We start from the raw sequence: 19,784 nt of genomic DNA, 5'->3' as shown, positions 1-19,784 counted from the left end.
GCATGAGAGGCGCTGCTGCCTTCAAGGATAATAAGATGCTTTTTAAAAATCCGATCATTGCACCTTAGGGTTCTGAATTACAGGTCCCAGTTCCGAGAGCGGCGTCGTGTATCCTAGTCAAAAGAAAGAATTTTGTGTTGCACATATTTCATATATCTGTACATGTTTAACTTTAAAAAAGAAAAAAAAAACGGGAGGCAGAGGACGACGACAGGGACAGCCAGTGTCCACCGCGCACTCACTGTGCGCCAGGCCCCGTCCCGACTTGTGTGGCTTCGCACACTTACGCCCGTAGACGGCCACACGAGGTCTAGTGCTGTGACGACTCCCACTTCGTGGGTTTCTAAGAGGAAACTCAGCTCAGCAGCCCCTCCGAAGTCACCCGGCGAGGCAGCGGCTTCAGCCCTCTGCAGTTACCCCACCTGGCTGGCAGTTCTCAAACCGGGTCCCACCAGTGGCATCCGTGTCGCCCAGAGCCGTGCTAGGAATGCACCCTCGTGGGCCCCCCCACCCCAGACCTGCGGAGCCTGACACTTCGGGACGGGGCCCGGCACCCTGGGCTGTAACTCACCCTCCGCCGGTTCCAGCGCGCACTGTCTCCTGTGGGTCCACATCCCGTAGGCACCAGGGTGTCGGTGATCACGTTCCGGGGGGCAGACCCCCCTCCGTGTGTGCCACCTTATGACAGACCCACGTTCCCCCCCTTCTCCCTTGTTTGTTTCCATCTCGTTGCCCACCTTTCTCCAATAAAATATTTTTCTCTGCCTTGGAGCTAAAGTGTTAATAATGTTTATGGGAGAGTCACTTTAAGAAAAAAGAAAAAACAAAGCAAAGCACGTCGTGCTTACTTTTCTCTAGCCTGAAGGAAGCCTGCGGCGCAGATCAGGAAGGCAGGGTCCGGTGTGGGCGAGCTGGGCTCCGTGGCCAGTTTCGCTGGGAACCTGTCCTGTATCCAGAGCAACCCGTTTTCCCGCCACCGCCACCCCTCCCTCGTCTGGCGTTCAGGGGAAGCAGGTCCCGTGTGGGAGAGAAGTGCTCTGGGAACCGTGAAAACGTGTGCTGGGTGTGCACCTTCCACGCTCTCTGGTGGCTCACATGGTGTCTACACAAACTGGTTTCAAGGAGGCGCTTTTGATCGGAAACCGAAGGACAGAATTGGCGTTGGGTTGCCCTGGCAGCTGCGGACACGGGAGGTAACCTGTTTGGTCCCAGCCACCCCGTGCGGGTGAGAGGCACCATTTAATGTCTCCCACTGAGTCTTCGAAACTGCCTCGGAGATCAAGCCGATAATCCCATTTGCAGTCAAAGCAACTGAGGCTCAGGCAGCGTTTTCCCCTCTGGGGTCCCAGAGTCCCGCAGCTGTGGACGAAAAGCAGGCCCCCCTCCCTGCCTTGGGGGCGCCTGCTGCCACTCCTGAACTCTAAGCTGGTAGAGTCCCTTTCTTCCCCCCCTGGCATTTAACCTTCAGGGAGAGAGAATATCCCGCTCTCGCCGGCTCTCCAGCTTGGTGTTTGTTTTCAAGGAGGACTTGCAGAGGCAGAGCTCAGGTCCCCTTTGCCCAGGGGGAGGTCGCGCTGGGCTGCTGGGACTGAAACTGTAGGTCACCTGCCTCTGTGTCCCAGCAGCACCCCTGGTGCCAGCAAAATACCGGCCAAGAGTGAAGTTTTGTCGTCAGTCCCTGCGGTTTGCTGTGTGGCAGATTCCCACGCTTTCTCTAGGGAGTGCCTGCGGAAAAGCCCGACTTCGTGATTCTGTGATTTTTTTTTTCCCTCACGCGGATGCTTCTGAGGCTGTCACTCAATGGCAAGTTCAGTCCCTCCGTTCCCGGCAGGACTGGGAAAGGGCCCTGGGGTGGTCTCGGTGCCGTGATCGGCAGCTTCAGGTTTTCTGAGCACGCAGGCTGCTGGAGAGAGCGAGTCCAGTCCTACGAGGTGGCTGCTGGCGGGAGAGGCAGCAGCAGCGAGCCTTGCGCACAAAGGGTGGCTTTGGGGTGTTGACGACTCGCCCCACATTATCGGGAGAAGCAGAGGTGGAAAAAGTGCCCGTTGGCCGTGGGCACCCAGAGCCTGGTGGCTTCACGGGTCTCTCAGCTGCACCCTGCTGGGCCATGCACTGTCTCCGGTTGGTTCCAAGGCCAAGTGTGAGCAGCAGCACTGCAGTGCCAAGGGAAGCCCCGGGCTGCCTTGAGTGTAGCTGCATTTGGGTGGGCTGAGTCCCGGGGGTGGCTGTGATGCCTCTGGTCCCGTGGAGTGGGAATGGCCACCCCAGGCAGGGAGCCAGTGGCTTCCCCGATGTCTGTGTTGACAGTGTGGCCGGCAGCACGCACGGGTGCCATGCAGCGCTCTCTCTCCCCTAGGGTCACAGGTGAGGAGGGAGCTGACCGGGCTTATCAGGACTGCCCTTCAGGACTGCCCTCAGCGCCGGTCTAAAGGTCTCTTTGCTGATGGCGTTTATGACCTGGGTCCAGCCTGGACTTTTGTTGTTCGTATCCATGGTGACCTCACCCATGTTCTGTGTACCTGGAGACTCCTTGCTGCTGTGCCCACTTCTGGCAGCTGTCCCCTGACCCCCTGCCACTCCCAGCCTTCGGGTCTCTGAAACTGCCCCACTGCACTGCGCGCCCCTGCCAGCTCCCCTGAATGCTGCTGATTTATGCGCGCGCCTCACCTCTCTGATAGGCCAAGAATTCCCCTGCGGGTGGGGTTCATGGATTCACTCAGCAGTTAGGATTATCAGCCTAGGGTCCAGCAGATGGGGCCCTTCCCTAGTATCTCTGTGACCTCAGGCACTTCCTTCGGGTCTAAAAGGTGGACAAGGCTGATACTTTCCTCACAGGGCGAGTGCTGATGACAGACACCCAGCACTTAGCAGAGGGCCAGCACGTGGTGAGTGGTCCAGAAAGAGTCCTCGGGTTGTCACCCGCAGGCCCTCACTGGCCACCAGAGATCAACACTGAGTGTTCTGGTCTGGGGCAGGGCGAATGACGGCGTCTAACAGACCAGGTTCAAGTCCATGGTTATGTCTTGCCTGACCTTGGACAAGCCATTTGGCCTCTCTCCCTGTCTGGTGTGTTCCGAGGGGATCGTGTTTGTATCAGGGGGTTGTTCTGGGTTTTAAGCGAAGTAATATTTGTGAAAGGCCCTGGGGTAGCTGTTGGCGTTTCTCCTTCCCTGCTTCTCCAACCGCTTGCTTTTGGGGCCTGCTCTGAGCCTGCCTTGGCAAGGGAGGGGGAGCGGGTAAAATGCACTGACATTTCAGTTACCGATGCTCATGAGCAGTGAAGTGTAGCCTGAGCTGTATTGTCAGGCCACTTCTCTTGGCGTGTGACACCTCTCTCGCGTCTCCCAGCGCGTAGACCGGGCCCTACAACATGCTGGTGAGGGCCACGCAGACTGCTCTTTGCAGTGGGCTGGCCCCGGGGCTGGCCTCTGCCACCGTGCTGTCCCAGAGGCCGTCCCCGCAGCTGCCGTGGTAAGTCGGCGCCTTTCCTCGGAGAGGTGCGGCAGCCACAGTCTGCCTGCTGGCCTCTGGCTTCAGACCACCGCTGCTTATCAGGTGGTGCCTTTCTGGTTAGTACAGCTTCTTCCCCAGCGGCTTTCTGCTTTCTCCTCTGTCTGTGTCACATTGAACTTGGGCTCGCCCCTTTGTGTCTCAGGACTCTTGAGGACAACTGCTCCTCTTGGGGTGATGAGATACACGGCAGGGCTTCAGGTTTCCACCCCTCCCTGGGGTGCTGGTCAGAGGGAAGCCTTCCCTTGCCAAGACTCGCCTGGGGGTAAAACAAAATCTTCCCCCCTTTTTTTAATCACCTATGCTTTGGGCCCAAAATAAGACTCTGCTGGGTTCACGCAACTTAAAACCACCCAGGTGGGAGGGGACAAAGGGACACTGGTAAGAAGTAGGTTCGTTGTGACTGTAGCCAGTTTTGCTCAGTAGCCCTCGCCCTACTCCCGCACCCACTTTAAGGGCTCAAATAGTTGTAGTTTGTTTGTTTGTTTGTTTTTTAACCAAGCAACGTGTGTCTTATGGGTCTTAGTAGCTCACTTGTGCTATCGGGCCAAGTCTGAGTTATTCTGTAGATATCGAAGGACAACAGCTAAGCGAGGGACTTGGCTGAACCTCCTAGAGGTGACCCTAACTTGGGTGAAGGTTAGGAGCACATCGTGCCTGGAGGGAGAGTTCAAAGCCAAATCTTCTCAAACACTGGAGAGCATGGGCCCTTGGTTTTCTTACGGCTCTGTCCTGACACTGTTCTGCCATCTGAGCAAATTCTAATGAAATCTATCTAGTTAAAAATAGTCTCGTCTCTGTGGGGCAGACTCCTGTGTGCTTCGTCAGCTCTGGCCTCTGAATGGGTGGTCTGCTCTTCCTCGGCAGTTGTGTCTCCCTCCCGAGGACACGCCGCCGGGCAAGGGCTGGGGTGCTGAGGGGGTGCTGAGAGGGTGCTTTCGCGCCACCACGCACGGGGACGCGGTTGTGTCGATGCAGGGTGTGTGTCGTCGTTCAGGGACGCTTGTTTGCATGTTGTTCGGTCACTGAAAATGCTACGGTGTAATTTACACACTGCCACAGCTGCCCATTTTAGGTGGGCATTTTCATGGTTTTCAGTGAATTCGCTGAGCCAGGCCGCCATCCCCCCGATTCAGTTTTAGAACATCTGTACTCCCCTCCTCCCACGGGGTCGCCCGTGCCTGTTTACCACCATTCATCCCCTTCCCATCCCCGGTCCCAGGCAGCCGCCGACCCTCGTCCTGTCTGTCTGACTCGCCTAGGTTGGAGACTTTATAAGGATGGAATCACACAATACACAGTCTTTGTGTCTGGCTTCTGAGCACAGGTTTGAGGTTCGCCCGTGGTGCAGCAGCGTGTATCAGTGCTTCATCCTCTCTTTGGCACTCCACCGGGTGGCCATCCCACAGTTGGTTCATTCACTCAGCACCCGCGAGTCATTTGGGCTGTTTCCACTTCCTGGCTACAGTGACTAATGCTGCCATAAACATTTGCATGTAGGCTTCTGTGTGGACATATATTGTTATTTCCATAGGGTAGACACCTAGGAGACTTTCAAAGTCTTTGTGACTTCTGAGCCCGAGTCTCCCTGCCACCAAGCAAGGGGCCACACGTGTCTCACCCACCCGTGCTGTGTCTGGTCAAGACAGGCGGGCACTGCTTCTGTGCAGCTGGGCCAAGGCACCCGCTGGAAGACGTTCCCCCCAAAAGTGCTTTGCCCAGTTGGCCCCGGCCAGAGGTCTGCTAGGTGTGTCCCCAGGGCAGGCTGACTGTGACAGGCACCGGTGTTACAACAGGGGACAGAGGGGGTGAGTCTTGGGCGGGGGCTGCTCCGTGGAGGACCCCTCTTCCTGCTGGGCCCTGGGGCGGAGCAAGGACTCCCCAGGTGGAGACTCGGGAGGAAGCCCCCACAGAAGGAAATAGCGGCACCCACAGCGCCAGGCCAGACCCCCGAGAGCGGCACCACTGGGTGTGGACGCGCTGTGGAGGAAACCGGGCAGAGGTGGCGGGGGAGGAGGCGAGCAAGGTCGGCTGGGGCCAGGTACGGGTGGTATGTATATACACACACCGACACATGTATACACACATGTGCACATACACATATGTATACACATGTATGTGTGTGTGAAATATTTATTCACTCATTTCCCCCAAAGAGCTAGGAAACTGGCATGGAGAAATGTTATCAAAATCAGGTGGTGAGGCAGTGATGAGAGCTTCTTGTTCTCACCACTTCTCACCAGAACCCGGCGCGTGGGGGAGCGGCGAGTCTGCGAGCGGTGGTTCCTTGAGGAGGACCGAAAGGCCTGCCGATCGGGCTCACCCCGAGTCAGGAGGCTTTAGCCGGGAACGAACGATAGGGGTTTACTCCAGGGTCCTCGGGCCCACACACCGGACACACGGCTGGGCAGCACCCGCAGTGCTCTGAAGAAGGAAGCGAAGCTCAGAGTTCTTAGAGGAAGGAGTACATTCTGGAGAAGAATCAGTCCTGCATTCTTAGCCTCTGGGTTGGCCCGAGAGGGTGGACCCCGAGTCTGGGTGATGGGTGTCAGGTGGTCTGGATACCCGCATGTTCTTTCCTTCTGCCCTCGGGGGCAAAGCGGAGGGATGCGTGGCAGTCTGATGCCCATCCGGGCATTGACACAGGGTTGGAAAGGTCAAAAATGTTACCTTGCCAGTTAAAACAATAGAATCGTTTCCTCATGCCTCCACCTACTTCATTTTAGTAACCCACCAGCTTGACCGAGTTTCTTCACTCTATTTCTCAGACCAAAACGTCAAGGGGCCTGTCAAGCCTGATCAGGCGAGAAGACGACACGGGTTCCTAGGAAGGCCAGGTCGCTGTGCTGGATGGAGCCCCACTGTCTCCGCCGGCCAGCCAGGGCTCGTGGGTTCTGCCTCCGACCACCCTGTCCGCCCGTGCTCTGCCCTCTGCCCTGCCCGGCCTTGCCTGCCGCCCACCCCGGCCCCAGGGCTCATTCGATGCCCACGTCCCATCTGATCCCCTCCCATCGCCCCCCGCCCCCAGGTGTTTCCCTCCCTGTGGGGGTTTCTGCTGGGCCTCAGTTCCAGTCACCCCTGAGCTTCCCACAGGCCAGACTCCTTTGGATACAGGGCCTGCCCACTTGTGGATATTTTGGATTTCTGGGCTTACGTGTCTGTGAACAGGAGCTGGAAAAGGGATGCCAGCGTTTATTCTCAACATCATTTGGGGCACAGTCTGATTCACATAAAGTCACGTGACTGATTTGCAGACGAAAGGCCCCCTGAGGGGCTGAGCCCTCACCTGTCACCCCAGTGAGCTGTGACTGCCAATCACCGGTCGCCCTTTCCCCTGGCCGGCCAGCCCAGGGCCCCTCATGATTCCGCCTGCCATCTCAAGGATGAGCACTGGATTCTCTTCTCGTCTCGAAGGAGAGTCTTCTGAACCCCGATTTAGCACCTTCGGCCCCAGAGGGTGGGGAGCGTTCCTACCAGGTGGGGCTCCTGCCGCTGTGGGGCTCCTGCCGCTGTGCGGCGACAGCCCTGTGCCTGGCATGTTGTCCCACGGCGACCTCAGCGGCTGTCCCCATGCAGTGACCGCGCCGGGACAGCCCCATCTTGTGTCTGCCCTTAGGTCTCCCGTGCCTGTCTGGCACTGGGACCCTAGACCCAAGGAAACGGGCTCAGTGTCCCCTCTGTCCCAGTGAGAAGCCCAGATCCTACACTGATTTACCTCCCACCCAGCCTTATGTCTTCACTCCGGGGAAGGGACCACCTCTCTCCACCCCACCGCCAGCCAATCCAGGGTCAGGACAGCCTTGACCCTGATTGCCCCGCCTCCCCCCATTTCTCTGCACTGTAGCCAGAGTGTTTCCTGGACGACCATTCTCACCTGGGCACTGCCCTCTGGAACACCCACCGGACAGGCGCCTGGGCTGCCTGTTTTCTGCGCACCCGGGAGGGCGGGTGTCCCGTCCTGGGTGTCCCAGCGCAGAGCCTGGGGCACGATGCTGAATGTTTTCCTGCTGGTTTGGTGCCAGACATGTGCTTCATGTTCGTGGGCCTGCTTTCCTGCAGTGGGCGTGTCACGCTTTTCCCTACGACTTAGACCCTGGTTTTTTTTCCATATTAAGTTATAGAGGTTGCAGTCTGTCGTTTTACTTTTTTTTTGACACCTTTTTGGGTAGTCCCATATCAGTGCCTTGCCCTGCAGAGTAGTTAGGGGGGATAAACCCCCTCCCCCCCCTCGACAATCAGGGACCCCATCAGTGTTATCTGCTGCCCCAGCTGGGAGCCTCTCCTTATTTTGAAACTGACCACCGGGAGCTGTGTGACGCTGGGTGAGTTATTCAGCCTCTCTGGGCCAGCGTTTCCCACGTGCGAAGTGGGGTTGGAGCGAGCACCTGGCCTGCGGTGTTTAGTGCTCTGAGGATGCAATGAGGTAATCCGCCGCCGAGAGGAGTGCCAGCGAGGCCGGCCCCAGGGCGTGCGCTCGGGAGGGGGCTGCCGCTGCTGCCACTTCCTCCGAAAGGTGACCTCAGGGAGGACCGCAGGACCCGATATTGTCGTCGGTTGTGTATTTTCTAGGGAAACAGGTTAAGTAATTTGTTTCCCATCAGTGCGTGCTCACCACCAAAAAGTTTTGTAAGCACAAAAAAAGGAGTGAAAATTTGTAGTCCTATCCCCATGGCAATATTTTACGGCCACCCTTGTTTTTTTTCTGTGTGTTACAAATCTGTACATTGCCCCTCCCCCAATTTTCATGGTATGCGTTCTGAAAAATATACCTAGAATAATAATGCACATCCTTTCATAGCTCAGAGCCAGCGTAGTTTCTCATTGGTGCCGCTGATTTCCACGGCTGGGCTCGGTCCGAGGCCGCGGGACTCCCAGGGGTGATGGGGGGGGTCCCTACATCCCTCTGCAGCCCTGATTGAACTTGCAAGGGCACGCCCAGCCTCCTGACTGACACTGCATGCGTGGTGACAGTGTGCCTGACTGGTGGATGCTGGAAAAAACCACTGGTCCAAGTATCCGTATTGGGGGGTTCAATTCTTAAAATATGTTAAGGTTTTTTTGTAACTCGCTTTGTAAAAGGGCACCACGAGGGACCCTTGTGGTGGTGGATACACAAACCTCCATAGGTGATGAAATTGTATAGGGCTTAGTATTCACACACCTGAACATACACATGGACACGCATGTGAAGCTGGGGGAGCTTGAGTAAGATTCAGGGACCGTGTCAGTGTCAGGACCCTGGTCGTCACGTCATTTCTTACATGAAAAAATTCGCTTAAAAAAGGTAGGTGTAATTTCTGATGAACAGAACCCCGGAGAAAAGCAGCTCTGAATCGCGCTCTCTTACGTTAGGGTGACGTAGAGCCGGTGTGTTACAATGTAGCGGTTTTTTCTCCCTGGACAGCAGAGGACTCGGTCCTTTGAGAGCAGGGTGGACAGTGGCAGGCCCTCGGTCACGGTGCAGGTGCCAGCACAGAGAGATGAGCCTTGGGTGACCGCACTGGTCCGTCTCGGCCGCACTGATGAAAGGGGTGTTCGGATGCCGACCTCCCTGCCGGCTGGCTGGGGGGCTCTAGCGTCTTATCTGCTCTATTGCAGAACGTGGCAGCTGTGCAGCTTAAAACCCAGTTCCTGTCCGCGGCACAGGAATCTTCACGTAAGGATTTCTAGTGACCTTGAGCTGATGCACTATTTACAGCAATTTGAGCTGGACTCCATCTCCGTCAAATTCAGTTCTGGTTTAAACCAACCCTTGGAAATCCCCCTTGCCTTTCCTGACCCGGCAGCCCCGAGACACTCCCTGCAGCAGGCACTGGGGTTCCCGCCATACAAGGTGGGGACACAGTGCTGGGTGGGGGAGAGGCCGGGAGGAGGAGCCCCCTCTCCTGGCTCCCTGGGTTCTGTGCTGGTTGGGTTTCAGATTTGGAACCAGATTTTAGGTCACCTTCTTAGGCTAGAAAATCATTCCAACAGATCAGATTTCTCTGAGCTCCTTCCCTAGGATGATCTCTACTTGCGTTTAATCAAATATTTAGAGACCTATTGCATTTCACTTGCAGCTTGCCATAATACACTTCAGTTCCCAAATGCCTAGCATGGGCTGTTACTGAATGTGGGTCATTGCCAAAGCCAAACTCTCTAGAATCTTAGCTAAGAAGAGTTACTAAGGAGTTATTATTTAGCCCAAAAGTGGCAGGTTTTAAAAGTTTTATACTTTGGCCCTAAATCCATTTGCATTTATTCCTTCCTCCCTGAATAAAGCCCATGCTGCCTTCTTGGTATTTGCTGAACGGCAAATCAATTCCTTGCCATTGATTTAAAATAAAACAACCCTGAGGCTTTTTTTTTTTAGCAGACTAAAGTATCTTTTCATTGCACAAGGTTTTTTTTTCTCCCATGGAAGGGAGAACAAAGCCACGCAGTCCTTTAAAGGGGCCTGCCTGCCTGCCCTGGCTGGTGTAGCTCAGTGGCTTGAGCACGGGCTGTGAACCAGACATCGCAGGTTCAGTTCCCAGTCAGGGCACATGCCTGGGTTGCAGGCCATGGCCCCCAGCAACCACACATTGATGTTTCTCTCTCTCTTTCTCTCTCTCTCTCCCCCTCTCCCTTCCCTCTCTAAAAATAAATAAATAAAATCTTAAAAAAAAGGGGGGGGCCTGCCTGCAGCCTCATGTAAGCACAGTAAATCCTATTTACTTGTAATGAAATGCCGATGCATGAGTGCACATGCGTGTGCACACATGTGTGTTCTACCAGTTCTGGGTTCATCTTCCTGATGGCTCACAAAGGCCAGTATTCAAAACGTCATAGTTTGGAGTAAGGAAAGGTTTGTAGACCAAGAGGGCTCCAGCTCGAGAAGATGAGAGTTGCCTTTAAGTTTCTGCAAATCCACCTTAAGAGCGCCCAGAATTCAGGCGCTCTTCTCTTACAAGGAGGGAAGGGAGAGTGGGCGGGGCCACAGTTGAGTGACACGTAGGCACCCACAGGGTGCAGGAAGACTGTGGAATCTCTAGATCTCTGAGTTCCCTGGGCCACTGAGCCCTGCTGATCCATAGCAGAGGCTCTTGGCCTGAGACCCATGGGGAAATGCAGGCTAGAATCAAGGTAGAACCAGAGAGCGTGAGGATTTCTCTCTGTTACATATGCCACAGGAATAGTGGAGGTCTCTTTGGCGTGGGCTGAAAAACTCTTGTCACCCTGGTTTTCGTGGTGTGGAAACTGGTTGCCTAGCCCTAGAACGTGGCCCGTGGGGGCAGAAGGGGGCTGTGCCATTATGAAATGACCAGCTAAGACGGTTGCTTGATAATTATACCGGTAGCTGCTTTCTGAAGGATGGCGCTCTGTCCACGTGGCTCGGTCTCTGGTTAGTGAGGTCGAGATCCCGTCGGACTTTCTGACGATTTTGGGGGCTGAGCCACTGACCCATTTTGGTGCATGGAATTTGTACGAGGCCAGATCCCTGTCCGATCCGCTGCCTTGCCCCCAGCACCACCTCTGAGTACGTGACACACAAGGGCGTTGCCGGGAATGGAGTTCCCCTCCCACGCCCTCACCCGCTCAGAGCTCCGGCTCTTCCCGGGAACTGGGAACTGAAAGCCGGTGGTGCTGAGTGTGGGTTGGACTTGACCAGACCAGTGACCCTTTGTGGCTAATGTGCGGGCACAGTCTCGAAGCGGCTTTGTCAGAGGGGTCATTTGTTTGGCAGGTTTGTGGCACTGGTCATTCCATTGTCGTTTTTTAAAAATTAAATTTACTGGGATAGTAGTGGTTAGTAACATGACATCAGTTTCAGGTGGTACAGCTTTATAACACAAATTCTGTACACTCGATTGCGTGCTCACTTCCAAAAGTCCGGCCTCCTTCCGCCCCCGCGCATCTCACCCCTGTTCCCTCTTCGTCCTCCCCCTGCCCCTGCCCCCTCCCCCTCTGGTGACCGCCATTCTGTTGTCTGCATCTGTGCGTTTGCTTGCTTTGTGTGTTCACTGGTAGCTTTTTGTGTTGTATTTCACACAAGAGTGAAATCACATGCGTCAGTCATGTAGAGGTGTCCAGCCCGTGGCCCGAGGGCTGCATGCAGCCCACGACAGCTATGAATACGCCCCAACACAAAATCGTAAATGTACTTAAAACCCTTTTTTTTTTTTTGCTCATCAGTTTTTGTTAGTGTTTATGTATTTAATGCGTGGCCCAAGGCAACTCTTCTCCTTCCAGTGTGGGCCAGAGATGCCAAAAGGTTGGACACCCTTGTAGACTATTTGACTTAGTATAATACTCTGAAGATCCATTTATGTTGTCACAAATGGCAGTATTTTAACTTTTTACGGCTGAGTAGGTTCCACTGTATATATGTACACCCCTTCTTTATTCAGTCATCTATCGAAGGTCACTTAGGTCGTTTCCATGTCTTGGCCACTCTAAATAATGCTGCAGTGAACATAGGGGTGCACACATGTTTTTGAGTAAGTGTTTTCAAATTTTGGGGGGCCAATACCCAGAAGACAGATTGCTAAGTCCTATAGTAGTTGTAGTCTTCATTTCCTGGGGAACCTGCGTGCTGTTTCCCGTACTGGCCGCACCGATTTCCATCCCCACCAGCAGTGCACCAGGGTTCCCTCTCCTCTGCATGCTCGCCAACACCTGCTGTTTCTTGTCTGATTCATTGTCATTTTCGTTTCTTGCAGTTTTATGTGCTGAAAGAGTTGGCCAGATGACTAAGACATATAATGACATTGATGCTGTTACTCGGCTTCTTGAGGAGGTAAGTGTTTAGAGGGAAGGGAACGGCCGCTTAAAGTTGACCCTTTAGCCGTGAAGATGATGGGCCTCGGATAAGTTCTGCCTCTGTGGTCATCCTTGTTATCGAGGGGGACATTTTCCCGCGAGCTCTGTGTTGTCCAGGTGTCATCTCATTGGTTCTACGGTAGTTCTCAGAGGTTGATGCCACCATGTCCCCATGCTGCAGCGAAGGGACCTGGGTCCGGGCTGCAGAAGGTGCCCATAGTGGCATGGCCGCTCGCCAGCCCTGGTCCCCGCCTGCAGTGCATGTGGCCATTGCTGTGGCTGTGATGCGTATTGGTCTTGGGGAAGCGGTCAGTTGATGGTCAGTGGACCGTGTTCACTTTCGAAACAGAACCCAGGTTGTTATGTTCATGGGAGCTGCCTCTGTGAGGCTTTTGCAGAGTCTGAGATAGCAGCGCAGGGTTACCTCTCCATGGGTGGTGTCAGCTGTGCTCCAACTGGCGGAGAGGTCTTCCCGAGGAGCCGAGGGATCCAGCCCTTTGTGCAGACGCCGGTTAAAAATAGCTCACTTCGCCCCAAGCTAGTTTCTTCAACGTGTGTCAAAGCATAAAGAGTGTGCTGTTGTCTTTTCAAATAATGGAGTTACTGAGAAGAGTACTGGTGGGGCGGTTTTTCAGGTGGCCTCTGTGTTGTGCCACCTTGGTTTTCTTTCAGTGACTCATTGTGACCGTGGCCCGTGTGTGTCTGGGTTTTGTACGTGCCATTCTTCTCCTTGTCCTGATAAGAATCGCATCTGAGTCACTGCCTTTCTTAGGAAGAGGCGGGTTTCCTGGTTAATGTCTCACTGGCACAGTGCGGGACAGTTGTGCCGAGAGAGGCTTCGGTTCCACTTCCTCCGATCGCGAGATCGTTTGCTTTGGTTTGCACGCCTGCCCCCTGCAGGGGAGGCGCTGGGGGCATTTGCGCAGGAGGCCAAGGCATGGCCGTTGTGCAGCGTGGAGTTCCCTTCTGGGTTGGGGGGAAGGAGGATTCAGCAGCTTGCTCTGGCTTGCTGCTGTCAGGAATGTACCTCTGGGCAAAGCTTGCCTCCTCCCCAGTTACGGAGGGGGTTATTCCGAGGGCCCTTAGTCACGCTTCTTATCCTAAAATTGGTGAATGAGAGGAGTTCGCAGCTGAGTGTGGGAGGCCGGCTGCTCTCCAGCCCCAGGGGGTGCGTTCGTTGGGTGAAGGGGCCGAGACTCGAGTCACAGACTTTTTAAACAAAGCGTATCTGTGAAGCGGGAGTGAGCAGAGTCAGAGCGTGCTCCACATGGTGCCACCTTTCTCGTCCTTTTAGTGGCTTATTTCCAAGGGTCTGAGTTGTTTGTCTGTAGTCTTTTATTCCCACTGTAGTTGAGTCCAGGGGTCACTGCCTAGCCGTGTTCCTGGATTCAGAAGTAAACGTCTATCAGCTGTTGGCTGGTTGTAAGAAACGGGAGTTTTTTCGTTCCTGTCGTTCTCCAAGAGAGACCCAGCCAGCCCGTCACCTTAGTAAAGAAAAGCCAGAGACGCCACAATAACTTTTGTTTAGTTTTCTCACTTCACCCATAAATATTTTTACTATAACATCTTGCCCCCTCTGCCCCTGTTAATCTAGCAGAGATTTTTTTTAAATTTTCCTATAAAGGTTAGATTTGGGGTGTGGAGGTGAGAGCTTGGCATCAGTGGGGCAGGGAGGGGTGAGGTTGGGGGTGTAATGGGGAGGGGCAAGGGGCGTGGTCATTGAACTCCCTGCCCACTTGCCCACTTGCTCTTCTTCCCCTTCCTGTTTCCTGTTCCTCTTGGGCTCTGCCCTCGGTGTGCCATGGGCTGCCTTCAGCATCCTTTCCCTGCTCCAACGCAGCCTTTCCCGGCTGGTCTTCATTATCATCGTTTTTGCTTGATATGATTGCAATGGCATCTGTGGGCAAACTGTGGCTAAGACTTGGCAAATGACTGTGCTGTTGGAACTCAACAGCCTGGAGGTGAGGGGGAGGCACAGATTTCCCCCACCCTCAAGGCTCTTCTGGCTGGCCCGATGGTCAACCAGACGCGAGGCAGATTAGCAAGAAGAAATTACCAAGTTGAATACAGACGTATGCATGGGAACCCCATGTGCAGGAGAGAGTTGGAGACCCCACAGGCAGGACAGGTTCAGAGACAGAGAGGGACCATGGGCGTATAAAGCAGCCTGAGCCAGGGAAGAGGTCATGCCCTGAGGGCTGCAAAGGGTCACTACAGGGTGATAAGGGGAGCAGATGCTCAGTAAGTAGAAGTTTGTCCAGCCCTGTGCACAGGTCAGGAGAGGTTATCTCTCATCGCCTCTTACTACGGGCCAGGCCCCTAACGTGAGTTCTTCTGGGTAGTTCAGGGATCAGCAGAAGTTGCCTTTAGCTCAAAACAGTCTGCACACCACAGAGGCACATCTTGGGGTGACTGGATCTTAACCCGTATCGTTGCATGATGGAGACCAAGAACAGTGGGGCAGCGAGCCAGTGGGCATGGAAGCACCTGTTGGGTGCTCCGTCTGAGAACTTGATCCAGTGGCGAAATTGGGTAGACTTGAGTGGGCTTGGCGGAGGCCACACTCCCAAAGGGAAATGGACTTTGGTGTTGCAGTTTTTGCCGTGTGTTAGCCCTGCGTCAGCCGGCTGAAGCTGCTTGGAGTACCTGCTGACTTTAAGTCGGCCCCGGGACAGGTGGGTGCGCAAGCTCCCTCGCGCAGTTCCTTTGGGTCCTTTCCTCCAGGTACCGAACAAGCACGGCCACTACGTCCGAGGAGTGGTAAAGGGCTGTTGAGGTAGGCTGCTTCTTGGCAGGTGCCGTCGCTGGCGTGGACAACCACACAGAGACGAGCATCTCGCTTGAGCAGACGGTCTCTTGGGCCTCTTTTGTCCCACGGGCCGGTGTGCTGGGGAGGCACAGGCTGTGGGAACGGGCTGGAGGTGTTTGTGGCTCACTTGGTGTGACACCCGGCTGGCTTCTGGGACGGGGTAACAACAGCTATGGGGTTTAGCGCTGTCGAAGACCAAGGGGGCGGTGGCAGGGAGCCCATCACCTGTGCGGGAGGAAGGGCCAAGTCCCTCTCAAATCCAGAGTCTTCCCAAACGACGCTCCAACCTCCAGTAACTCAGGGAACACCTCGATTAGCAAAGGCAGGGCATGCTGCTGTTGGGTGGTGTAAAGGAGTTAGAAATAAAAGCAACTGATGTTTGTTTGGTTTCTTAATCATACAAGTCAGTGAATCAGAAAGCTAAAAGATTTTTTTGACGGTTCTCCCTGTTAGTCTGCCCCCCTGCCCTCCTCCATCTGACAGAGTAGGGAACTGGGCCCAGGATGTCCCATCAGAGCCCAAACTTGCATAGTTTCCAAGTAGAACAGTTCACCTGGAGCAGGTAGATGGGGGGCCAGCGCCTGCTGTAAGAAAAGCATGTTAGGCGGTGACCCAGTACTCACCGAAATAAAAGTTTAAATGTGACACAGCACCCTTACTGCATGGAAAGCACTTCGGCATTTGGGTTCTGTGCGGTGGAAGTCCATTTAAACTGGCATGTCCCTTGCCATCACTAACATGATTCTCCACCTGCCGAAAGTTGCGACCTGTCTTTGGAGGAAACTCATCTACAATGAACCTGACCCTTGGTGGGCAGGAGCCGTTGACCAAGGCCACGTAGTTAATAAATAGTAGATTGGGAGGCAGGGCTCCTCCCCAGCTTGCTTTTTTTTCCTGTTCTTAACTATGTTAACCTAAAAAAAAAAGGGCTTTTCGAAGTGAGAGCTAACAAGCATTTATTTGAGATTTTAAAAATACAAGAACATGTATTCGAGAAGCACCAGTGGAGGCAGAAGCCCAAACCTGCTCCAATGAGGACACAGAGGCGGTAGGCATGATGGGAAAGGGGGCGGGAACAGCTCCATCAGTAGAAGGAAGGCGTTTCCATTGGTGCCGAGAAGCCAACGCAGCGATGTGTATTCTAAAGGACGTTTTTAATTTTCAGTCCGGGAGTCCTAACATCGGCTTTCTGGCTATGCTTGCCAACCGTTCTTTGGGACACGGAGTCGCCCGAGGCTCAGCCCAAAGGCTGCTGTGCCCTGTTTCAGTGTCTCGAAGGTTTGAGGCACAAGACGTGGGGGGCATTTCGTCCGGGACGAGCGTTCCGGCTCCATTTTAAAGTGGCTCCATTTATGTTATTTTTCTTAACAATTATTTTTCCTTTACACCCAGTAAGCAGAATAATTAGCATAGGTTTCTAAACTAATTCTGTTTCCCAGAATTCTCCTTCCCTTGCCAACCCCCACCTAAAAGTGAGCCAGCTGACTCTAACCACAGTGGCACCCAGCGTGTCGTCCCCCCCCCCCCCGGCGGGGTCAGGAGGTCCGCACTGGGTGATGCTGCCGCCCCACCGTCCCCAGTGTCAGGGGACGTCTTTCCTCCCATAGAGGCAGCTGGACCCCCTAGAGGCCACCAGAGATTTTCCTCCCTCTTCTCGGCTCCGAGTGATGTCATTGGCTGCACAGAATGTTCTGCGTCTTGAAAGCATCTTCAGCTCTGAAGTTGTGGGTCATTTTAGGCATTCTCTCTCCATTTTGAAAGTCTGCTTTTTTAAAAAAAATAAAGCCTAAGTAGCCTCCCGTTACGTAAGAGAAATGTATTGCATGTTGGAGTGACTCGAAACATCTCTGGTTCACATGAGGCAAATAGAAGGAACTCTGTAAATTCCGGCTGGGTGTGTGCTGCCGAGGCTGCCTCCGCATGCCTGCTCTGGGCTTTGCTGCGGGAGCGCCTCAGAATTTCCAGATTGTTCATTCCCCCAGCGGCGGGTCACAGAGTGACCCTGGCAGTGCAACCGCCAGCCCTCAGGTCTCTCCGGAGAGACCGGTTATCGGGTGACGACTCCAATGCCAGCAGCAGTGACAGGGAAATGTTCTGGAAGCAGGTTTTTCCTGTTGTTCTCATCGGATGTTCAGGTTTCCTTTCATTGCGTGAGGCCGGCGTAGCTCCCACACCTTACGTGGGCGGAGCGTGCACCTCTCTGAACGGGTGTCCCCTGCCGGTGAATGGGTGGCACCTACTCACCCCCTGTCTGATTTCGGAATGCCTTTGTCTTCCTCCACGGGCACGGAGCTCTGTTGGCTCCTTCCGGAAGCCCCGGCGTTTTTTTCTTCACCCTCTGCCCTCCCTCTGCCCCTCACAGAAAGAGCGGGATTTAGAACTGGCCGCCCGGATTGGCCAGTCGTTGTTGAAGAAGAACAAGACCCTCACCGAGAGGAACGAGCTTCTGGAGGAGCAGGTGGAGCACATCAGGGAGGAGGTGAGGAGCTGGACGGAGGGACCACAGGTGTGGTCAGAGATGCTGGACCGGGTCCCACTCGGAAAGGCCCTCTGCTGACTCGTCCCTCCCTTGTCCAGGGCTGCCTGTTCTGGGTGGCCACCTGGACGCAACACGTGGCCCTCCTGCAGCTCCCGGTCACTGTGTCTCCTCCCCGCCATGGGGACGGGGCCATCGTGGGGGAAACAGGCCTCACTGAGTTGGTGGGTGCACAGTGCCCATGAGGCCTGGCTGTGTTGGACCAGCCGCCCTCCCTTTCCTCTGAGAGTCCAGACATCACGTGGGCTCAGAAGGGTGCTCAGGGCTTGGCAAAAGCGCAGGCCGGCCAGTGCAGCAACGAGCAGGGGTCCCTGAGTCGGGGGGGCAGGAGCCCTGCGAGGGGCAGCAGTCACAGGGAGGGACGGTGAGGTTTTCCAGGTGTGAGAGTGAGGGCTGTCCGCCCAGAGCTGGCCCACCCAGAGCCTCGGTTCCAGGTGGGACTTGGTTCTGGCAGAACCTAATGGCCTCATCTTGCCTTGTGGGTAACATGATCCATTTCTCTGGTTATGGGCCCGGCTACTGGCAAAGCCCATATATATGCTATCTTGTGCCCCCAAACACCATTCTAGAACTTTCTAGTCCCCTCTCATTTCTTTCTTGCACCGAAGTAAAAATTACAAATTTAGGTGGAGGCATTTCTGCCAAAAAAAAGTAATTCATTGTATTTTTCTTAAACGGGATGGCGCTCAACTGTGTGTTTCCTCTGAATAGCCCACATCACTTACAGGCCTTCACGTTGCATGAGGAATTTTTAAAATGTTGTCACTGAGCAGTAAGTGCCTGAGCGTCAGTGGGGACATTGTCATGTGTGGGGCGTGAGTGACGGTCCCCTGGCTCTGTCCACGCAGGTGTCCCAGCTCCGGCATGAGCTGTCCATGAAGGATGAGCTGCTGCAGTTCTACACCAGCGCCGCGGAGGAGAGCGAGCCCGAGTCCCTGTGCTCCACCCCGTGAGTCCCCGGGGGAGGGGCATGTGGAAGGACAGGTTTCCCGTTTCCCTCTTAGGGGGTCTTCTTGCTCATTTGTGAGTGTAGACCGACTCGGCCTGGCTGTCAGGGGGTCGCAGGGGGGGCTCCGCTGGCAGAAGAGCCACAGGGTCCTGGAGCCCGAGGTGCTGTGGCAGGGCCTGGGGGACTGGAGGTGTGGGCGGGCTCTTCTCTGAGTCAGCGGAGCCTGGTGTTAGCAGCGCCGTGAACTCCGGAGCCCGATGGCCTGACGGGTTCTTGACTCTGTGGCTTACCTACCACCTGTGTGCTACTGGCCAAGTGACTTAACCCCTCTGTGCTCGCTTCCTCATTTGCAAAATGGGGGTAATAACGCCACTTAGTTCAACCAGCTAATACATGGATGAGGGGGGACCCCAGAAAAACCTGGAATTTATTTATAAAAACTTGTATATTTATTCTTACACATTTACACTTCAATCACCTTCAAAGCCCTCTCCATCTGGTGCAATGTACCCATCGAGACGTTTTTTTCCACTGCTCAGAACAGTGGTTGAACGCATCGATTTTGATGGCTTGTAGTGTTTCTGCCACCTTTTGTTTCACCTTGTCCACATCAGCAAAACGTTTCCCCTGGAGGACTCTCTTCATCTGGAGAATCAGAAGGTCCCTCGGGGTGGGATCAGGTGACCAGGAAGGGCAGGGGGTCATGCTGTTTCTGGCCAAAAGCTGCTGAACCCTCACTCAGCGCGGTGTGGGCATAAATCGCCCAGCACGAAATGGGAAAATGCATTGAAAGAATCTTCAGAAAAAAAATTCACCGAAGCCACACGCAGCCTCTCAGACAGCGCCAGCTGGCGCGCGGACACAGATGGGTTCCTAGAACACTCACCTAGCGGGGGAAGCCCGTGCTACAGGGGGCCCACCCTCCAGAAGACCGTTCTGGCTATTTTTGGATCCCCCCACCACGTATTTCAATACGTTAAGTGAGTTTGTGCGTGTATTTAAAAAACCGTTGTTGGCGCACGGAAGCGCATGACAAAATTAAACTCCCAGGCATTCCAGAACGGTGGAGGCTCCAGATAGAGCAGATTCCCCTGAATCCTGAGGCTCTGTGGCAACTGCAGATTGGGGGCGAGGGCTGGAATGCGGGTCTGAAGTGGGAGCGGGCCCCTGCATTGGCAGATGCGCTGCCCCGGGGGCGA

At 54.7% G+C, this 19,784-nt stretch overlaps 1 protein-coding gene across 8 annotated transcripts in view; it reads left to right on the top strand.

The window, feature by feature from the left end:
- The window catches only part of TRAK1 (trafficking kinesin protein 1), a 103,331-nt gene that overhangs the window by 53,667 nt on the left and 29,880 nt on the right, over positions 1–19,784 (top strand). For all 8 annotated transcript variants that reach the window (XM_045856781.1, XM_045856776.1, XM_045856779.1 and 5 more), the window contains 3 exons: positions 12,192–12,268; positions 17,463–17,579; positions 18,485–18,585. In XM_045856781.1, the coding sequence (XP_045712737.1) occupies positions 12,218–12,268; positions 17,463–17,579; positions 18,485–18,585 (269 nt within the window). In that variant the 5' untranslated portion in view covers positions 12,192–12,217. The remainder of the gene's footprint in view (positions 1–12,191; positions 12,269–17,462; positions 17,580–18,484; positions 18,586–19,784) is intronic.

Source organism: Phyllostomus hastatus, unplaced genomic scaffold, assembly GCF_019186645.2.
Source record: "Phyllostomus hastatus isolate PE091 unplaced genomic scaffold, TTU_PhHast_1.1 phas_scaffold_129, whole genome shotgun sequence".
NCBI lineage: Eukaryota > Metazoa > Chordata > Mammalia > Chiroptera > Phyllostomidae > Phyllostomus > Phyllostomus hastatus.
The sequence above is the reverse complement of the archived record's forward strand: the minus strand, read 5'-3'. Positions and strand labels throughout refer to the sequence as shown.